General features: G+C 42.4%; 2 protein-coding genes across 4 annotated transcripts in view; one reads left to right on the top strand and one right to left on the bottom strand.

Moving 5' to 3' along the window:
* Positions 1-1,676: 1,676 nt before the first annotated feature.
* Positions 1,677-7,807, top strand: zgc:165604 (immunoglobulin superfamily member 11). The gene is made up of 7 exons (XM_004564056.3): positions 1,677-1,814; positions 2,633-2,793; positions 3,639-3,705; positions 3,792-3,923; positions 5,240-5,395; positions 7,258-7,380; positions 7,462-7,807. Exons 1-7 carry the CDS (start codon positions 1,721-1,723, stop codon positions 7,662-7,664), a joined length of 936 nt encoding a protein of 311 aa, XP_004564113.1. The 5' UTR covers positions 1,677-1,720; the 3' UTR covers positions 7,665-7,807.
* A 1,100-nt stretch (positions 7,808-8,907) lies between these two features.
* The window catches only part of LOC101482564 (pecanex 3), a 33,091-nt gene continuing 23,972 nt past the window's right edge, over positions 8,908-18,026 (bottom strand). For all 3 annotated transcript variants that reach the window (XM_004564053.4, XM_004564054.4, XM_012922679.4), the window contains exons 28-36: positions 16,909-17,162; positions 16,415-16,645; positions 16,009-16,112; positions 15,757-15,904; positions 15,430-15,660; positions 15,046-15,320; positions 14,795-14,964; positions 14,266-14,672; positions 8,908-12,297 (exon numbers count right to left, since the gene is read on the bottom strand). In XM_004564053.4, coding sequence (XP_004564110.3) covers positions 12,157-12,297; positions 14,266-14,672; positions 14,795-14,964; positions 15,046-15,320; positions 15,430-15,660; positions 15,757-15,904; positions 16,009-16,112; positions 16,415-16,645; positions 16,909-17,162 — 1,961 coding nt within the window. In that variant the 3' untranslated portion in view covers positions 8,908-12,156. The remainder of the gene's footprint in view (positions 12,298-14,265; positions 14,673-14,794; positions 14,965-15,045; positions 15,321-15,429; positions 15,661-15,756; positions 15,905-16,008; positions 16,113-16,414; positions 16,646-16,908; positions 17,163-18,026) is intronic.

Here is an 18,026-nt window from a genome sequence, read left to right as displayed (position 1 = left end):
AAGGCACCTAAAGAAAGCTCCAGGTGATCCAGGAGAGAACAAGGACAACTGCTGTCTAAGCGAAAACCTTTCGTGATCCACAACGTACCATTTCAGTCAATTTTTCATGTTAAAAATACAGGTGGATGATGAATCAAAGGAAAAGCCTGAATGTTTGACTCCTACAGTGAGTAGAGCTGGTGGATGTGTCTTTGTGTGTGTGTGGTAGCGGGGGAAAAAAGAATGAATCGCTGCACATCTGTGTCTAATATCTGTTCCCTATCATCACCTTCATCCTTCGAAGCATTTCTATCTCAGTGGGAGTGCCTCCATCTGAAGAACTTAATAGTTTAATGATGCCATAAACTTTGTAGTCCATATCTTTTTTTCCCTTCATATGTTGGTGCTGTTCTGGGTGCGGATGGTGTAGGCATTTATTCAAATCCCCATGGTATCACAAATCTCTCTCTCGCTCTCTACATATATATACATACACATACATGGAGCACCACTCTTCTACAGCCCATCCGATTTCCACAGCACAGTTGGGTCTTTCTCCATGAACCATCACAGTGAAACATGGCAGCATTTACTTATGTTCCCATATGAATTCCATAAATGTGACAACAGTTTATATGTTTAGACGACGACTGCAGAACGTGCCCGGCAGATCGACTTAGTGAGTCATTACTTAGTGAACACATTTTATGTAAATGCATCAAAGAGGAGCTCTGGTGGATTTTTATTTTGCCTGTAGGTCATAACGGAAGGATGTCATCATCTGATGACTCTTCTAGTGTCAAAAACACGCCTCTGAACATTTCTTTGCACCACTGACGACCTTCATTTTTTCTTGAAGCCTTGAAGCTGTAAATAACCAGATGATGCAAAATGTTAAAGCTGTTTTTTTTGGCCTCTTACCACAAGGACAGAGAGTGTGGATTTTTGGCTTTATGGTAAAAAAAAAAATGCCCAAAAGCTTATTTGAGACAACACCCAAAAGTCTGAAGCTCTTCGGTTGTTTGTTTGAATCCAGGCTCGGGCCTTTCTGTGGTCTCATGTCTGTGTGGGTTATCTCCAGGAACTCTCAGGTACTCCGGCCTCCTCCCACATACCAAATACATGCGTGCGTTTAGGTCAATTGGTGATTCTAACTTGACCAGGATGGGTTCACCCTGGACAGGTCTCTGTATTTTGACTGAAATCAGCTCCGGCCCCCTCAGAGACCCCGGATTGCATAGATGGAAGAAGCTGTATGGATTATGAACATAAATGAGCATTATTTGGTGACAAATGAATCCATTTTAAGAATATGTTCAGTTAGTTTACTATACCTGGTGCACAGATTGTTTCACCTCTGCAAAGATGAAACATAAGATGCTCCTGAATTTGGAAAACAACCATGAAGGTTTGACACTCCCATGGCCGCACCATGTTGCTTACCTCTTGCTGAATACATGCACGTTGTAGCTTCTGCAGCTGCAGTTTTCGTCACGCTACACTAACTAATTAGACTACAAGCTCACGCTGTAGGTACCACTGTAGGAACAGCTAATAGGAGCAGAAAAATTCCTTGTGCACTCGCTTACCTGACAACCTAATTAGAGAAAATTCTCCCAGCTGACAACGGGACAGAGACAGAGAGTGAAAATAACAGGGAGGGGTTGATCGCAGCACTCGATACATTAATCATGCATGCCTGGGTTTTTTGGGCCACCAGCTTGGAGACCGTAGGGATGAGATGACTGCCTCTCTGTCTTCCCTAACAGCTATGGGTGCTACAGGGAGATGGATGTTCTGGACCTTGTGTGTGTGTTTCACCGCTCAGGAGAACAGTGAGTAGGCCTGTCTTAAGAAAAGATTGAATTATTGCTGCTTTAGTACACTGCAGCAGCTTCGAGTGTTTGAAGGATTTGCAAAGTTTCACGAATGTTTGCTGCGACTCTGTGATTCTTTGCACGGATATTGCTAAGGCAGAAGGTTCCTTCTCTAGTGTAAAAGGAGACGTGACATGAATAACCTAAAACCTTATGAGTATTTAGAAAGAAGCATTTAAGCTTTTCCAGACAGAAATGTAAGACTGTGGGCGACCTCTTGATGCATGCGTGGACTGTTCGCTGTATACACATGCACAAATTCATCAAATGAGATGATATTTATTTAGTACGAGCTACAGGGGCTTTATTCATGTTAGTGCCGTTATTAATCAACTGCCTCTAAAGCGTGACCTTTTAATATTAATACAATACAGTATGTTTGACATTTTGAGTCTTAATGAAAGTCTCTCTTGAAGCCAGCATTTTCAGAACTTGTGATCTACGTAAAAACAACAAGAGAAATGACCAAACACATCCTAGTGAAGTGGCCTGTTGTTCTTCTCGTCCTGTGACGGATCTGGCTCAACCTCAGAGCTGTCAAGTTTAATTAACGACGACTGTGCTCGCTCAATTCCCACGCACACAAAAGGGCCCGGGGATGGCAGAGAGGAGGAGGGAGGAGGTTCATTATTGCAGTAATGAAGGGGAGAGTGAGGCCTGGTGCTGTCTGCACGTCAGCAGAAAAACAGCAGATGGGTGACGATAAAACAAGAAGAAATACCTGTGTGATGTCATAGGTAATGCTCGTCTCATTTGAATCTTTTCCCCCCTCCTAGCTGCGCTCAGGGTAACCATGAGAGAATCCAGTCTGGAGGTGGCTCGAGGGGATTTTGTCGTCCTGCCCTGCTCCTTCTACACCTCCGCCTCCAACCACCTCTCCAGACTCAACATCATCTGGACGCTGACTCCCTTCTCCAGTCCAGAGGCCCCGATACAGGTGTGGCAATACATCTGTCAGGGTGATGCCTTGCAATTGCATATTTTAGCATGGCTGTAGCTCATGGGGTGGAGCAGGCGATCTGCTAATTAGAGGCTTGGCGGTTAGGTTCCCTGGCTGCTCCCGTCTGCATGCCAAAGTATCCGTGGGCAAGATACTGAAGAGAAATGTCTTCACACACAAAGAACAACCCTGTAGTGCGTTACATAGAAAGCACTTGAGAATGAGGCATGTTGTATAAAGCCTTTTGAGTGTTCAGGTAGAAAGGTGCTATATAAGTTCCAGTCCATTTATATTCTCTACATATCCTGTTGTGTTCGAGTAACGTTTGTTTTAAATCAGTTTATTTCAAACGTAAGGCACAGGGGCCAGAAGTGGCCCGGTAAACACTCCAATCTGGCCCCCTGGACGGCTTTGGAAAATGTGAAACAGGGAATAAGTTTTACAGCTTTTCCTTCTGGCAAAGGTCTTCCCAGTGACCATTCATACTGCACCACACACACACACCAAATCCAAATTTGAAAAAAGGACATTTTCTGTGAATTAACAAAAACTTTGTTTCATTGTTACAGGACAAACTGTGAAATGAGCTTCCAGAACTTTTTCTGCCCATTTTCTACAATTTAAACCTAAAACATCGATCTGACTGATTTTTTTTTTTCACTTACTGCAGCAGCATTTCTTTATTGGGTAGAAAAACTGAGGCGTACCATTAAAACTGCAGTTATTTTCTTATATATCCCCAGGATTAAACGTGTAGCTAAACATCTTTACACTTAAGATCAAAGTGTTTGTGGCCCACAATGTAAATGGACTTTGACATCCTTGTTTTAATTGATTTCCAGGTGATTGTGTACGATCACGGGCAGGTGATTGAAGACCCCTCCCTCATTGGCAGGGTGGGTTTCACAGGTAAAATGTAAGATGATCCTCTTTTCATAGATGAAACTTGATACTGAAGACAGACAAAAACATTATTTCATGTGCTCCTTGTGCAGGTCTTCCTTTGAGTGCAGATATCATGCTAAACGACACACGGGTCTCAGATGCTGGTATTTACCGCTGCATGGTTAACAACCCACCGGAGATTACAGATCCCGGCATCGGAGAGCTGGTGCTCAGTGTTCTGGGTAAGTTATTGAGAGTTGAGCAGCTGGCAGAAGCACTCACACATTATGACCATTTACCAAAGCAGGAATTGGTGATCCATTTGTCTTTTTTTTTTCTCTGTGATTCTGACTATGATATTTGTTGTTTTCCAAACCAAATCTGCCAAAACTGCTGTGGATTTATTTGTAAAGCAAATACCGAGGAGCCAAACAGGTTAGGTTAATTAAAACATTTGTAGCCCTGCCGACAGCAATCGTGGTGCTGCTGGTGAGTCTGTTTTTTAGTTCAGACTCACACAATTTTCTAGATACAATCATGCGGCCGAGGGGAGGTTTCCTAATGACTTTGGTGGCTCTGTGACTTTTCCTCCAATGAACAACCTGCTGGGAAGATTTCTATAATATTTGGCAACACACATTCACACAGCTCTTAGGGTGAATTCTGCTATCTTAGTTGATAAACCGAGTTTGTCTCTGGTGTGAATCGGCTGATAAAGACATAATGTTGTTCAGTGCTTTGGTTGAAGCAGAGTGCATCCAATAAAGGAAAAATATTTTGAAACCTTATCAGATCTCATAATTTTGACAGAGAATTGCACAATCCCTGAAGGTTAAAACTGATTTGGGAGAGCTGCTATAACGTGAGTGTAATGTGATAAAAGGTTTGTCTAAAGTAAATCCAGCAGTTCCCATGCTTTTGGGACAAAGGACGCATAATCTGAATAGAGGTGAAGCATATGCTTAGAAGCACTTTTGTTCTTGGAAGTCAAAATTTCAGCTCATCTCAAATTTTTGAGTTATGAGCCTTAATTTGCTCAAACTTCTAAGTCAAATTTTTAAGATAACTCAAACCTTTGAGACAATAACCTGAAATTCTGACCTATAAATAGCAACATTTTTTTTTCAGTGGCAGAAATAAGCTTCTGCAGAGCAGAGCCAGGCAGAGCATAATGAAGCACGAGCATGTTCTGTTGTTACAGCAACATTACTTGTTGTAACAATAAAACAAGACTATTTTAAACTGTGTTGTCACATGTTGATATGACAACACAGTTGACCACAACCCCCCAAAATACACACCATTAACTTTAGCTGTAATACAGATAAAAAGCACAGATAATGTGAAATTTGAAATGCTATCCCAGAGGCATACATTGATAAATCCATTTATACAAGAGAGTTTAAATGTTATTGAGTCAGCGGTTTACCAGATAGTTAAATTTTTACAGACCATCTTTCAGCTTTGCTTCTAAAAGCCACCGGCTTAAAAGTTCAAATGTGTGTCGTCTCGGTTTGTATCACATCTTTTAAGAAATTCATCTGTGGGTCATCTATAGTGCCGCCTTCGCTGCCTGTGTGCCAGTGGGATGGAGACATCAATATGGGAGGAAGTGTCAGGCTGTCCTGCTTGGTGGCAGAGGGCATCCCCACTCCAGAGATCCGCTGGGATAAACTGAATCCAGATGAAATCTCCCTTCCCATCAACATGGAGAGTCAGTTACACACACACACACAGATATGTATTAAACTTAAAGCACCCCTTGAGCTGAATCTAAATAATCTTGTGTGCAGATCGTTATTTAGATCTTAAAGTCCAAAAAGAGTCAACTAAATGACCCTAAAATGACGCACAATAAATGTTTGAATTTAATAGTGCAAGTGAAATATGATGGATATTATAATTGACTCCATTATAGCGCAATAAGGCTTCCGGCTATGACAAGCAGATTTAGTGCCTATTAAAAAGTATTTAACCACTTGGTGGCTTTTTCACTTAAGGCAAAAACACGCACACATGGGTCTGCTATAGAAAAAAAAGGAAGGCGTATTAAAGTCATAAGTGTTTTAAAATGAAAGTGTATTTAGGACTGTTTAAATGGAAGAGAAATTTAGTATTGCACTTCTTAGAAAAACAAAATTGACTATTTAAAGAAAGGATGGACTGAATTGGAGCATCATTAGCAAATATAACTTTAACTTTAGTCTCCAGTGTATGGGATAAGCTTTTTATTTCAGTTTTTCCCCACAGAAATAATTATGTCACTCAGCATGAGACCTGTGGCTAAAACACGAGTTTTACCAGATGTGGTACAAAAGAGCTTTTATCAAAGATCTTTGATTTAAAAAGAAAAAAAGAAAAAAAGCTTTTCTATATAAACACTTGAGTGGAAAGAAATGTCATCATCATGAAGGTTATTCTCCCACTAATGCATATCATTAACTCCTGCTTTGTGTTTTGTCCTGTTTGCTGTCTGGTGGTTTCCAAATGCTCACTTTCACTCACTCCCTCACTGGTTGGAGCAGATGGCTTCTCCTCCCTGAGCCTGGTTCTGCTGGAGGTCTCTTCCTATTAATAGGGAGCTCTTCTTACCCATTAGACTGCTGGGCTTCTCTCCCCAATACTGTAGGGTTTTTTCTTTAAATGTAAACTTCCTTGAGATAACCTTTGTTGTAAACAGGTGTTATATAAACCGAATTAAAGTGAATTTAATAACATAAAGTAGTCAAATGCTCTTTAAAAAGAGCACTGATGTGTTCTTGCTTATTTTCTCTCAGGTTAAATACTCATACATGACACACGCTTTAGATATTAGCGTTCACACATGTGCAGGTGATCCTAAATGCTCTAAATTATTGTTTTTTGACAGTTTTTTCTACTCTTAGGAGGATATGATAAATATGACTACCTCGCAGCCACAGGTACTCGGTATAGTGGCCCCAACCCACCAGCTTGTCAGATCTTTTGCTTCTGATGGGCACCCAATCAGGAGAAGGTTTCTTTGAAGTAGTGCGGAGATCCTCAAAGAGAGGGAAGCTCAGTTTGTCCTCTTCAGATGGTGGATGAAATAAAGCCATTTATAGGATCAATAAGGATTGTTTTGAAACATGAATAATGCAAAGAGTTCAAGCTTAAAAATACATATTCCTGGAAATAAGCTTAATACTCCACTTAAAAATAATTAAAGGAATACCTAGAAACACCTAATACTCACCCCAGCTTGTCTGACACCACCAACCACTACTGAAAACAGTCAGAAAAAATGAGAAGGACAAAAATGGCAGAGTCCTCCACCATGTAAAACCATTCCTGTCTTGGTGGTTGTCTTATTGTTGGCCTTCAATGCCCCTGTTGTTATTGTCATTAACAGCAAAGCAGCTGAAACCGATTAACAACCCCCTCTGATACTTAACTCACCACATCTATATCCCAGAAAGTTTAACTGCTATATTCTGATTAAAAAGTGTTCCTTTCTAATTTTTTAGCCATTATATAATGCTGGAAGTTTAATATATATTAAGCATGAGATTTGCAAGACAGCGCACTCACCGTCATACTCGTCTTCCTCTCTCTAAGGTGAACTATCGGGCTCTGTTCAAATTGTCAACGTGTCCTCTCAGACCTCCGGCCTGTACCGATGTTCCGCCACTAACACCCTGGGAACAGAGAACTGCTACATCAACTTATCCATCTACAGCAGTAAGATCCTCTTTGTTCACCCATAACCCTCTGCCAGAGTTTTTATGCCCTGTGATAAAACGTTCTTGTATTTCTGCCCAGCCCCAGACAGTCCCTCTGGTGTACTGCAGGGTGTGCTGCTGACCTTGTCTATGTGCCTGCTGTTGCTGGCTTTGCTGGTGCTCGTTCTGTGGCTCCATCACACAGGGCAGGATGGGAGGTTGAGGAAGGGGAGAGGAGACAAGGATGAGTTTTATAACGAGATACGGTACACGCCGTCCCTGATGAAACGCTCTTTTGTTTGATTTCTCAAAGACTTTCGGGACTTTTTAATGTATCCATGTAAAAGATGTCTGCAGCCCAGACCAGTGTTCCCTGAATGTTACTCCACAGCTGTAAAGCATCAGAAACTTTGAAATAAAAGTGGAATAAATGTTCTGAAAGGTGTGATAGCAATGCGTCTCATTTATGCTCATTTCCTCCAAACCAGCTTTTAAAGGTAACCATCAATGATCCCCTCAGCTTTAACCAAAGACAAAAAACTGCACTCAAAGTCAAGTCACCATCTTTCATGTAAGTTTTCCCTGTTTTTGGTCATAATTCTGAGCTAAGCTCTTACCTGGCTTCTGCTTCACATGGACCTCGCGAACAAGAGTGGAATCATCTAACTTCTCAATAAAACAAATACCTACATTTCCCTGAAAGCATCAGGCGAGAACATTTATGCACATTATCAGAGTCGATAAATTTAGGTTGCCAGTGGGAAATGTCATTGGGTTTTCAATCCAACTCCTCCTTGTAAATCTCTTGAGAAAACCAAGCATTTTCCTTGGACGCGAGGTTGAACTGTTCAGTGTAAGAGGACAGTGACACTGCTTTTAGAGCATTTTTTTGGCTTTTGAATATTTTCAGCAGCCACACACTGGCCACTTTATTAGGTATGCCTCACTAGTATTGGGTTGGGATCCTTTTACCTTCAGTGCTGCCTCAAATCAGAAGGTGCTGGAAACATTCCTCAGAGATTTTGGTTGATGGTGACATTACATCAGCACATAATTCCAGCAGATTTGTTGGCTGCATATCTACGATGTGAATCTCCTGTTTCACCACATGCCAAAGGTGCGCCACTGGATTGAGATCTGGTGACTGTGGCAGCTGTTTGAGTACAGTGCCATAGTGCTGGAAGCACTGTGGTCAAAAAGGGATGAGCACGCTCCGCAGCAATGCTTAATTGGTACCAAGTGTGCAAGAAAATATCCCCCACACCCCTCCACCACCATGCTGAACATGATGCTATCATGTTGTTTACACCAAATCCATTTTTCCTTGGAGACATTTGTGTTAACGAGAAGTTAAACAGATTACCCGATGAAGTGGACAGGTGAGCGTACAGTTTAATTAAACCCGAGTGCCCGCTCAGTGGTGCTGTTTTTACTGTAGCACAAGGCTTTAAGCTGCTAGGACAAAGATTGAAAATCCTCCAGACAAAAACAACAGCAAAAAACAGACCAACAGGACAAATGCCAGAAAATAAAAATCACACAGCAGTTAATTTGCAAACAAAGACAAAAACCTTTAATTTAAATAGGAGGGGGAAAAAAAAATCACATAAAAAAAAGAAACTGTACAGAACATTTAACATCGACTTAAAGTTCTTAAATAAAAGACCCCGCCCCTCCAAAAGTAACTAAAAATAACAAAACTATAACAAAGTGGGATGGTGTATGATACATTTTTGTGCAAAAGAAGTATGAACCAATTCTTCCCAAACTGCACATCTTGATGTGGAGAGGGCGCCTCTCTCCACTCAGGTGTCTTTCTACAGGTAAACACGAGAGTCCCTCCCCTAAACATCAGCATAGTGTCTTTGATGTAAAAAGACCCCCCCCCCCAAAAAAAATCCAATAATAAAATAGATTTATATTTTAAATATATTTATATAACAAACATGCTGTACAGAACGTCAGAGATTAAGAAATCCCTTTTTTTGGACACTCACATCTGTCTGTCAACTTGTGCTTCCCCGACTCCAACTAAAAGGCAAAAAAAAAGCAAAACTGAACAAAAGTCGAGCTCCCCATCGTTTAGAAGTAAAATAAATGAAAAAAGAAAAACAGAAAACAGCACTGATCAGAAAAGTCTCTGTTTTTCCTGAGTTGTGGGAGTTTCTAATGCAGTTTAAGATGGAAGCTGACACACTTTTACCTGTTTCTTCACAGCCACTCGAGAAAAAAAAAGGAGAAAAAACCCCAAAAAACTAAGGGCTGCTCAAAAGATTAAAAGAAAGAGAGGGGGGGGGAGGAGGCTGCTGAGCTTTATCTTCTAAAAAGCTTAAAATGGCTAGATGGGGAAGGGGGGGGGGGACACTGCGCAGAAAAAAAAAAATTGCCTTTAACAGCATGCAGAACATCTCTTAAAAAGAGGGACTAAAAGGGAGCATCTATTGTAAGTCTTCCTGCAGAAGCAGTCAGTTCCTTTCCCAGTATACACCCTGAGAACACTGGCCTCCATCCAACTTTCCAGCAGGGAAGGGGAAAAAAAACAAAAACAAAAAAACCCCCCAAAACCCAAACAAATCATTTATGAGGAAAAAGCAGCATATGGCGATTCATGCTATGGCACGAGGTCGTTTAAGAATTCTTCACCCAGTGCGAAGAGCCGGAAACCGTCGGGGACAAAGCCAGTGGACCCGGGGAAACTTCTGGGGCTAAAATTTTTTGACAGAACTGCAAGTTTTTCTTTTATTTTTTGTTTTATGAAACTCTCCCGTTTTCTGCTTTTCACAGTGGTAAAAAAAAAATAAAAATAAAGGCGTGGGAAAAGAAACAAACTTAAAGCGATTTCAGGAACACTTCCAGTTATGTTCCACACTTAAAAATAACCAAAAAGAGCCGTTGGTGAGATGGTGCAAACGTGACGACACCAAACAAACTGAGGGGAGGGGGCGGGAGGGTAGACAGAAGGCAGATTTCCAACTCAATATATCAACACACCATATAGACAAACCCCGTTAAAGACATCTGTAAGACATTATCAAATAAATATTCCACCTTTGCTTTCAGTATTTATTCAGCTTTTGTTTATTTCCAACTAAAACGCTGGATTTAACTGTTGTAGAAACAGCAGTAGTAGTGGGTATTATAGTAGTAGTAGCAGGAGATGCAGAAGCAGTAGTATAGTAACAGAAAGGCCCAGACTGCAGGCAAAGAGCACACTGGGGATACACTGATGTATCAGCCAATCACATGGTCAGTTAACCAGTGGCTAATGGTTGTCGGTAGTGTCACATCAACAGCATGATGGAGGAGGAGGACTTAAAATAGTTTCATAATGAAGACGTCTTTTGTTTCCCTGGTGCAAAAGGAGGATAAGTAACTTAAAAAACAAAAGAAAAACAAGCAGCTAAAAATATATATGGGTATCAGACAAACTGTTATTTTAGACATCAGTGCATCCCTAGCAAACACAGCTCTCCTCACAAAGCAGCCTGGACCCCGGCTATTCAGAAAGCCATGAGCTGATTGGATCTGATCAGGGAGGACATTAGTGATCAGTAATCCAAAGAAAACAAACTCAGTGCACATTTGACACCGAGGGATTCGTGAAGATTCAAGTAAAAAACAAAAAATAGAAGACATTCCACTCACCAAAGCAAAAAAAAAAAAAAAGAGGATTAAAAAAAAAAAAGTTCCTTACACTCCCAGCTTGTGAATTTGTGATCAACACAATTTTTCACAGATTTGACTCGTCCTCTGTTTGATCCTGATTAATGGAAACCAGCTCTGTCTGAAGTTCTCCAGGTTGCTAGTCAGATACAGGACTCCACGATGTCCAAGCCTACATACGCTGTAAACTAGCAGTAAAAGCACCACATGTCAGCTGGGCTGGAAGGGAGTTTGTTTTTTGTTTGGGGGGGTGGGGGTGTTCCCTGAAACTTGCTCCAAGACAGAACTGTTGATATAGTCAGGCACCTCTGCAGGAAAATGGGCCAGAGTACAAGAATAATGTTTTCTTGTTTTATTTTCTTCTTCTTCCTCATATAATATGTGTATTTGTGCAGGGGAAAAGAAGTGGAGGCTCCTGAAATTAGCCAATATGTCATGTGAAATATTGTTTGATGCACAACTGTCCGGCGAGGATGGTTACATGTGGGGGGAAAAACAAAAACAAGGCTTATTGTGGTCTCCACGCGTCCTTTAGTTGCACGTACAGCAATGTACTGGTCCTTTTTCTTTTTCTGGATTTATTATGAGGCCCCCCAAACAAACAGAAAAAAACCTAATGCTGCTGCAGACGTCAAGTTAGAGATTGTCCTCTAGTCTCCAGTATAGAAAAATAAACAATCCTCAAGCAAAATATCCCTTATAATTTGCACTGGCCTGTCTGGCCTGTCATTACTTTTACAACTAAATGGTTGGCTGTAGAGACAGCGAGTGCTCAGTCAGGAAAAGAAAAAAATGTAAAATTAAAAATGAGTACATCATCAGGTCTTACGAGTTGTGATGAAAGCTGACTTTGGAATAAACAGGTTGGCTAAAATGATTTCATGGTCTGACGTGCATCAGCTCAGCATGCTATGTTTAGCTCTCTCTTGACTAACAAGAAGAGTGATGTGTATATTCCCAGATCCACGCTTGATTCAAAGTGCCATCAGAGGACTTCCAAACTGTGGCTGCGCTGAGTTAGTTCAACAACAGTTCATGGAATGAGTCCCAAAGGCTGGAATGAGTCCGGACTGGACCGGTCCACATTCAACTGCGGTGTGCTTTCACTGTAGAAACTGTCAATAGTGCAGACTCAGCGCAGGTGATCAAGTAAAGGCAGCTCTGTGGATTCCTCTCTGGGAGTGGGAGGGTCCGGGGATGGATCTGTCGTCTGAGTGGCTCCCAGTGGATCTTGCGTTAGACCAGCCTCTTGTAGGGATGCAGGAGGAGCAGGCTGAAAGAGACAGATTGATAATAAGAAGACGATTAAGTGCGTTTATCAACAGCACGACCAACAAGGCAGGCAAAGAAAAGCCCACTGCTTCATATTCACAGCTGAACAAAACAAAATGATTCAACGTGCTGTCAAAATCTGTATCATCGAGGTCCAAACAAAAGCAAATCAAGTCATTCGCACAGGCACAGGTACAAAAAGGACGTCCCACTGAGCAATCTGGATCATGATCTGAGAAAGCATGCCATATTTATAAACCACTTCCTGTTTGAATTACTGAACAACAACAAGCCACTCACTGCATATGTGCATCTGTTCAAATGAGCTTAATGCAATATCTCAGTAGGTGTGACTATCGTCTGCTGTCTGCTTACCGTCTACTGTAAAGACATCATGTAGGCAGAAATATAACTAAAGATTTACTTCATTACTGATCAATCTATCAGTTCTGTTGTCTCAGAACTCCTCAGACATTTGGTCTGTTAAAATATCCCCAAACACTCTAAAAAAATGCCCTGAGTGGGTTTGAAGAGACATTAAAATATTTTAAGGAACAATTTTTGGGGGTTAACATAAGCAAGACTCAAATCTAGGAAGCAGTAACCATAGAAACACAGCATATTCTTCTTAAGCTCCTCTTTTCCATTTTGTCCATGTGCCTGATTATTTACTTTAGCATATTGCGAATACTCAGTTGTAAGCAACTCTACAAAAAACACTGATCTGATAAAACAGAATGGTCTGAGTGGATTTACTAACAACAGGAGGGCTATATCTATCTGCTACCCCTGGGAAAAATTTTCAGAAATCACAATATCTCTTTCCACTGCTATGCGGATGATATCCAAGTCTATTTCCCTCTGGATTTGGATCTCCAATCCCCGCTATTGCCGTTGCTTAACTGCCTGTGTGATGTCAGAGACTGGCTATTTCATAACTCGCTTACCCTCAATGAAAACAAAACAGAAATTATCGTCTTTGGTAGCCATATGCCGTTGAAACAGCTATCGGGGACCTTAGGTTCTTATGCCAGCCATCTATCGTCTACTGTCAGAAATCTGGGAGTAGTGCTGGACAGTTCCCTCAAATTAGATAAGCAAGTGGCTGCAGTGGTAAAAACCAGCTTCTACCAACTACGCCAAATTTCGAAGGCAATGCCTTACCTACGACACAAGGACCTTGAAAGGCTCATTCATGCTTTCATAACCTCTAGACTGGACTATTGTAATTCTCTTTACTTAGGCCTCCAACTCTCCCTCATCCAACGCCTACAATTAGTCCAGAATGCCGCAGCACGCCTTTTAAGCGGCACTAGAAGACAGGATCATATCACTCCTATTCTAGCTAACCTCCATTGGCTTCCTGTCAAGTACCGTATTGTTTTTAAAATTCTTCTATACACTTTTAAAATCTTAAATAACTTGGCACCCAGTTATTTGATTGACCTTCTTAATTTATATATCCCTACAAGGGCACTCAGATCCTCTAATCAGGGGCTCCTAATGCAACCAATGTCTCGACTAAAGACGAAGGGGGATCGTGCCTTTGCTTTTGCTGCACCAAAACTGTGGAACAGCCTGCCGGTTGATGTCCGTGCGTCGGAAACTATTCAATCTTTCAAATCACGGTTAAAAACCCATTTGTTTAAGCTTGCCTTTCAAACTACTTAGCTTAATTTCTTCCCGGTTCATGCTTGTTGCAATAGTACCATCCTATAACTGTATTTTTGTTGTTGATTGTTTTCTTTTGCTGTAAACCTGCAAGTATGGCTCGTCTGTGAAGCACTTTGTTGTACCTGTGACTTTTAAATGTGCTATAGAAATAAAATTGAAATTGAATTTGCTGGATTTGTTTGATTAATAGAGAAAGAGTCAGGTGATTTATGCATCAGAGTGTACTGACTGAGCGTGAGTATCTGTATTTCTGGATCTTTTTAAAGAACTGAACAACTATGGACAGTCTCCTTACCTGTGTGCGTATGGTCTGTAATGGTGCTCCTTCCCCCTCCGTTGAAGCTGGTCCATTAAAGCCCTTCCTCCCTGAAAAACTCCACTTGCTAAAGTGGCTCTCATAGTGTAGTCCGCTGCCCGGGCCAAGGCCAGCCCGCTGGCCCGTTCTGTGCCCCGAGCTCTCCAGGAGACTTGCTGGGCAGAAGCGCTCCGGGCCTGGCAGAGGTGGAGGAGCCACTGAGCTGCTGAAGGAGAGCTGGGAGCTGGACAGCTGCTGGCCCAGGAGACCCTGGATGGAGGATGTACGCTGTAGGGATGAGAGAAGTCCTGCCTCCATTCTGCCCTCTGACTGGCTGAGCAGAGCTAATGGGAGAGGCTGAGGGTGGTGATGCCAGCTCTGGGTTGGACCAACAGGGTTGTCTGTGCCTGAAGTGTAAGAAAAAAAAAGCACTTTTAACTCCTAAAAATAAAATACTTGCAATACATTTCATCTTCATGTGACCATAACAAGCTAACAAAAACACCTCCATTTCTGTTTCGGTTCTTACCCATCGAGGGCTGGACAGTGGTGATGTGTGGCTGTGGAAGGCTGGAGGCTGGTGTACTCTGGGTGGTGTGAACAGCTGGGTTGGTGGAGATGGAGGTGGAGCCGCCTCCACAGTCTGAGTCTTCTATGTTCCCCCCGCTGTTGCAGCCAGCCCCGCACCCTTTCTGTAACCTGCAGGGAGACATATGTTACAGTTATGTTTACTCTCTCTTAAAGCTCATGTGTACATTTATTTAAGCAAAGAATTTGCACCTGTCCCAGCTGCTGATGAGCCAGGTGTAAATGTTGTGTGGGCTGACTGGTCCTCCCCACACAGAGCGGAGCTGGCTGTGTTCCCCAGCATAAGAGGTTGTGAGGGGGGACACGTAAATGGGGTAGCCGATGGGCTGGTCGCACGAGGAGTTAATCATATTCCTCAGCGCTTGTTTGGCATTTTGAATGCTTCCTCGTTCGGGGTTACGGTTGCGCAGGAAAACCAGCTCCTGCTGCTGCCCCGCCCACAACCCACGCACACACTCTCTGTTCACCTATGGAGGGCAGAAAAAAGAGAGATGAGGATCTGACAATCCAGGCATGTGATGAGTCAGAGACAACAAGACAAAAAAAGAAGAAGTGCTAAACGTAACAAGCTGCGACCTTGATAACTCTGAAGCTGAGGAATCTCTTGTTAAGCATGATGATCTTGTACTCGTCACTGCCGTCATCCATGATGTGGCGCAGTGCTAGGAGTGAAGGCATGTTTGCTAGAATAGCGCTTCGCCACACGGGGTCACCCTCGTGTGATATCAACATCTTTTCCTCATTTGCAGTGATGGCGTCAAACAGGACCATAGGATCCTCGTACTCATCTGGAGATGTAAAGTGATCCTGAAAGAAACACAGATTATACAAACAGTCTCACTTCAGTATCAAAAAAAAAAGAGTAAATATTGGCACTCCAGCACTAGTTTTCTTCTCTGGTACCTGGTGCAGTTTGAGTGACATCCGCACTCCTGGTGCTACGACCCGATTCAGCAGGTCCATATCCGCAAACACCCACTCGTCACGAGGAGATGTGATGCGGAAGTCTCCCTTGAAGAGTGCATGAAGGCCATAGAGAAACGGTTCCAAGCTGTCAAACAAACAAAACAACAATAAATCTGCCATATTCTTAGCATATATATGCATGGCATCAGCAACAGTGACAGACATGGTTGTGCAGCCTGGTGAACTTACCTTGCTGACATGCTGTGTGAGGCCGTGCCCAAGGCTCTTCTTCCCAGGATACAGAGGCCAAAACAGAGGTTGACAAGTGGAGAATCTCTTTCGCAAGTCACCGGCTAAAACACAGTGAAGCACAAATAAATTGTGCAATGTTGTACATTTAATGCCTTCTGTATTTCTGTTATTAAACATTTCACTTGTTTGTAATGATGAAAAAAGTATCCTAATGACAGACATAAAGTGGAAGACAACAGATGTCATTTAGAAAAATGCGACCAAATAGCATCTTCTTGTGCACATGAAAGCAAGATATACTTGATCCGTTATGATCAAAATATGTGTAGCATAAGGGAAAAAGCACTACAAATGCAACCCACGCATGTGACGTTATAGTTTAAATGTTGTGGAGGAGTCTTACTGTCTGGCGCCTGCTGTTGCAGTACTGAATCCAGTCCAGGTAAACCATGCAGAATGAGGACGGGGTGATGCCGGACGCTCTGTGATCATAGTCCTCGTCAATGTTCAGGTTGAAGGTGGGGTCACTGTCTACGTAGTTTGATCCGAGACAAGGTCGTAAAGCCTCCTGAATTGTTTCATTGGTCAGCCACTCTTCCAGCTTAGAAGATCGACTCACATAGTAGATGATGCTCTATTGGACACAACAAATACATAATCCAAAATACTAGTTACGCTAGGAAAACATTTTTGTAGACAGCTTTAAATCCACATCAAGGATTACAAGTATGTGCATATTTTAGCTTCATATCTTAGCTTCTAAATTTCTATGACTTGCTCTTCATCACAGAAGTAAAACAGCCTCGAGTCAACTAAAGTAAACAAAACCAACTGCAATAAAACGCAAAAAGCATGATGTGAGAACAGAGTAAAAACAGCTCCTCAACATTGGCTCACCTTGACGTAGTATGTGATGAGGATCTTACGAAGGTCAAATACTTGCAACATGGAGGCGGCATTGTTGTCGCTGATGCTGTAGCCTTCGAGCACGTACTTTGTAGCAGCCACCTCCCAGGCCAGCCAGCGCTGTCCAAAGGCAGCATTGAATGACAACATGTGAGGCAGGTGACCTGGTTCACAGCAGCAGCAGCCTTCATCCTCCTCCACCCCCTCTGTGATTGCTTCTACCTCCCTCTGCTGACAGTAGGTACCTGGAAAGATGTGAAACATAAGGATTAGCTGCTCTATTAAAGGGCTCCAACAGATGACACTGACACAATCTGCCTGGAAAACACAACTTCAAAAAAATATATATCTGCATAATGTGTTTAAAACTTTTATGGACAGAGTTTCTGACTGTTTTGGCTTGAGTGGCCTCAGGATCTCGTCTTTGTTCTTGGTTTGTTTGGCTTCGTCAGCCTGTGACCTCCAGCTTGGGCTAAGGCAGTTTGCAGCTGCGAGGAAAATTAGCACCTCCAAGTCTGAGGTCCAACGGGTGTCTTCACTCAATTCAATTTTATTCATACTGCGCCAAATCAGAACAACAGTTATCTAAAGGCGCTTTATACTCTAAGGTAAAGACTGTACAATGACACGAAGGAGATCCTCCACATCTGGGATGAGTTGCTGCTCTAAGTGGAGGAGTTTAAGTATCTCTGGGTCTTATTCATGAGTCAGGAGGAGCGGAGCAAGAGATTGACAGAGTGGCACAGTATCTGTACTGGATGCTGCACTGGTCTGTTGTGGTAGAGGTATCAATTATCTCTAGCTACTCCAGCTCCCATACGGTCACAAGCTCTGGGTAGTGACTGAAAGAACAAGATCATTGATACAAGTGGTGGAAATTAGCTTCTCTGAAGGGTGACTGCTCTCTCCCACAGTGATAAGGTGATAGAGTTCAGAAAAGAGCCACTAACTCCTCCACATTTGAGGTAGTTTGATGGATCTGACTAGAATGCCTCCTACATGAGGTGTTCTGGGGCATGTCCTACTGAGAGGCAGCCCTGGGGCAAACCCAGTACACCCTGGAGAGATTATAGCTCTCCATTAATTCGGAAACGCCTCAGTTTCTGCCC

The sequence above is a fragment of the Maylandia zebra genome, linkage group LG10 (genome assembly GCF_041146795.1).
Source record: "Maylandia zebra isolate NMK-2024a linkage group LG10, Mzebra_GT3a, whole genome shotgun sequence".
NCBI lineage: Eukaryota > Metazoa > Chordata > Actinopteri > Cichliformes > Cichlidae > Maylandia > Maylandia zebra.
This window is presented reverse-complemented; position numbering and strand designations above follow the sequence as displayed.

Excerpts from the sequence above, each read along its gene's own strand:
- zgc:165604 (XM_004564056.3), top strand. The coding sequence starts at position 1,721 with ATGACTGCCTCTCTGTCTTCCCTAACAGCTATGGGTGCTACAGGGAGA. Across the intron at positions 5,396-7,257 it reads CCTTCCCATCAACATGGAGA|GTGAACTATCGGGCTCTGTT; the intron begins GTCAGTTACACA and ends CCTCTCTCTAAG. Across the intron at positions 7,381-7,461 it reads CAACTTATCCATCTACAGCA|CCCCAGACAGTCCCTCTGGT; the intron begins GTAAGATCCTCT and ends ATTTCTGCCCAG.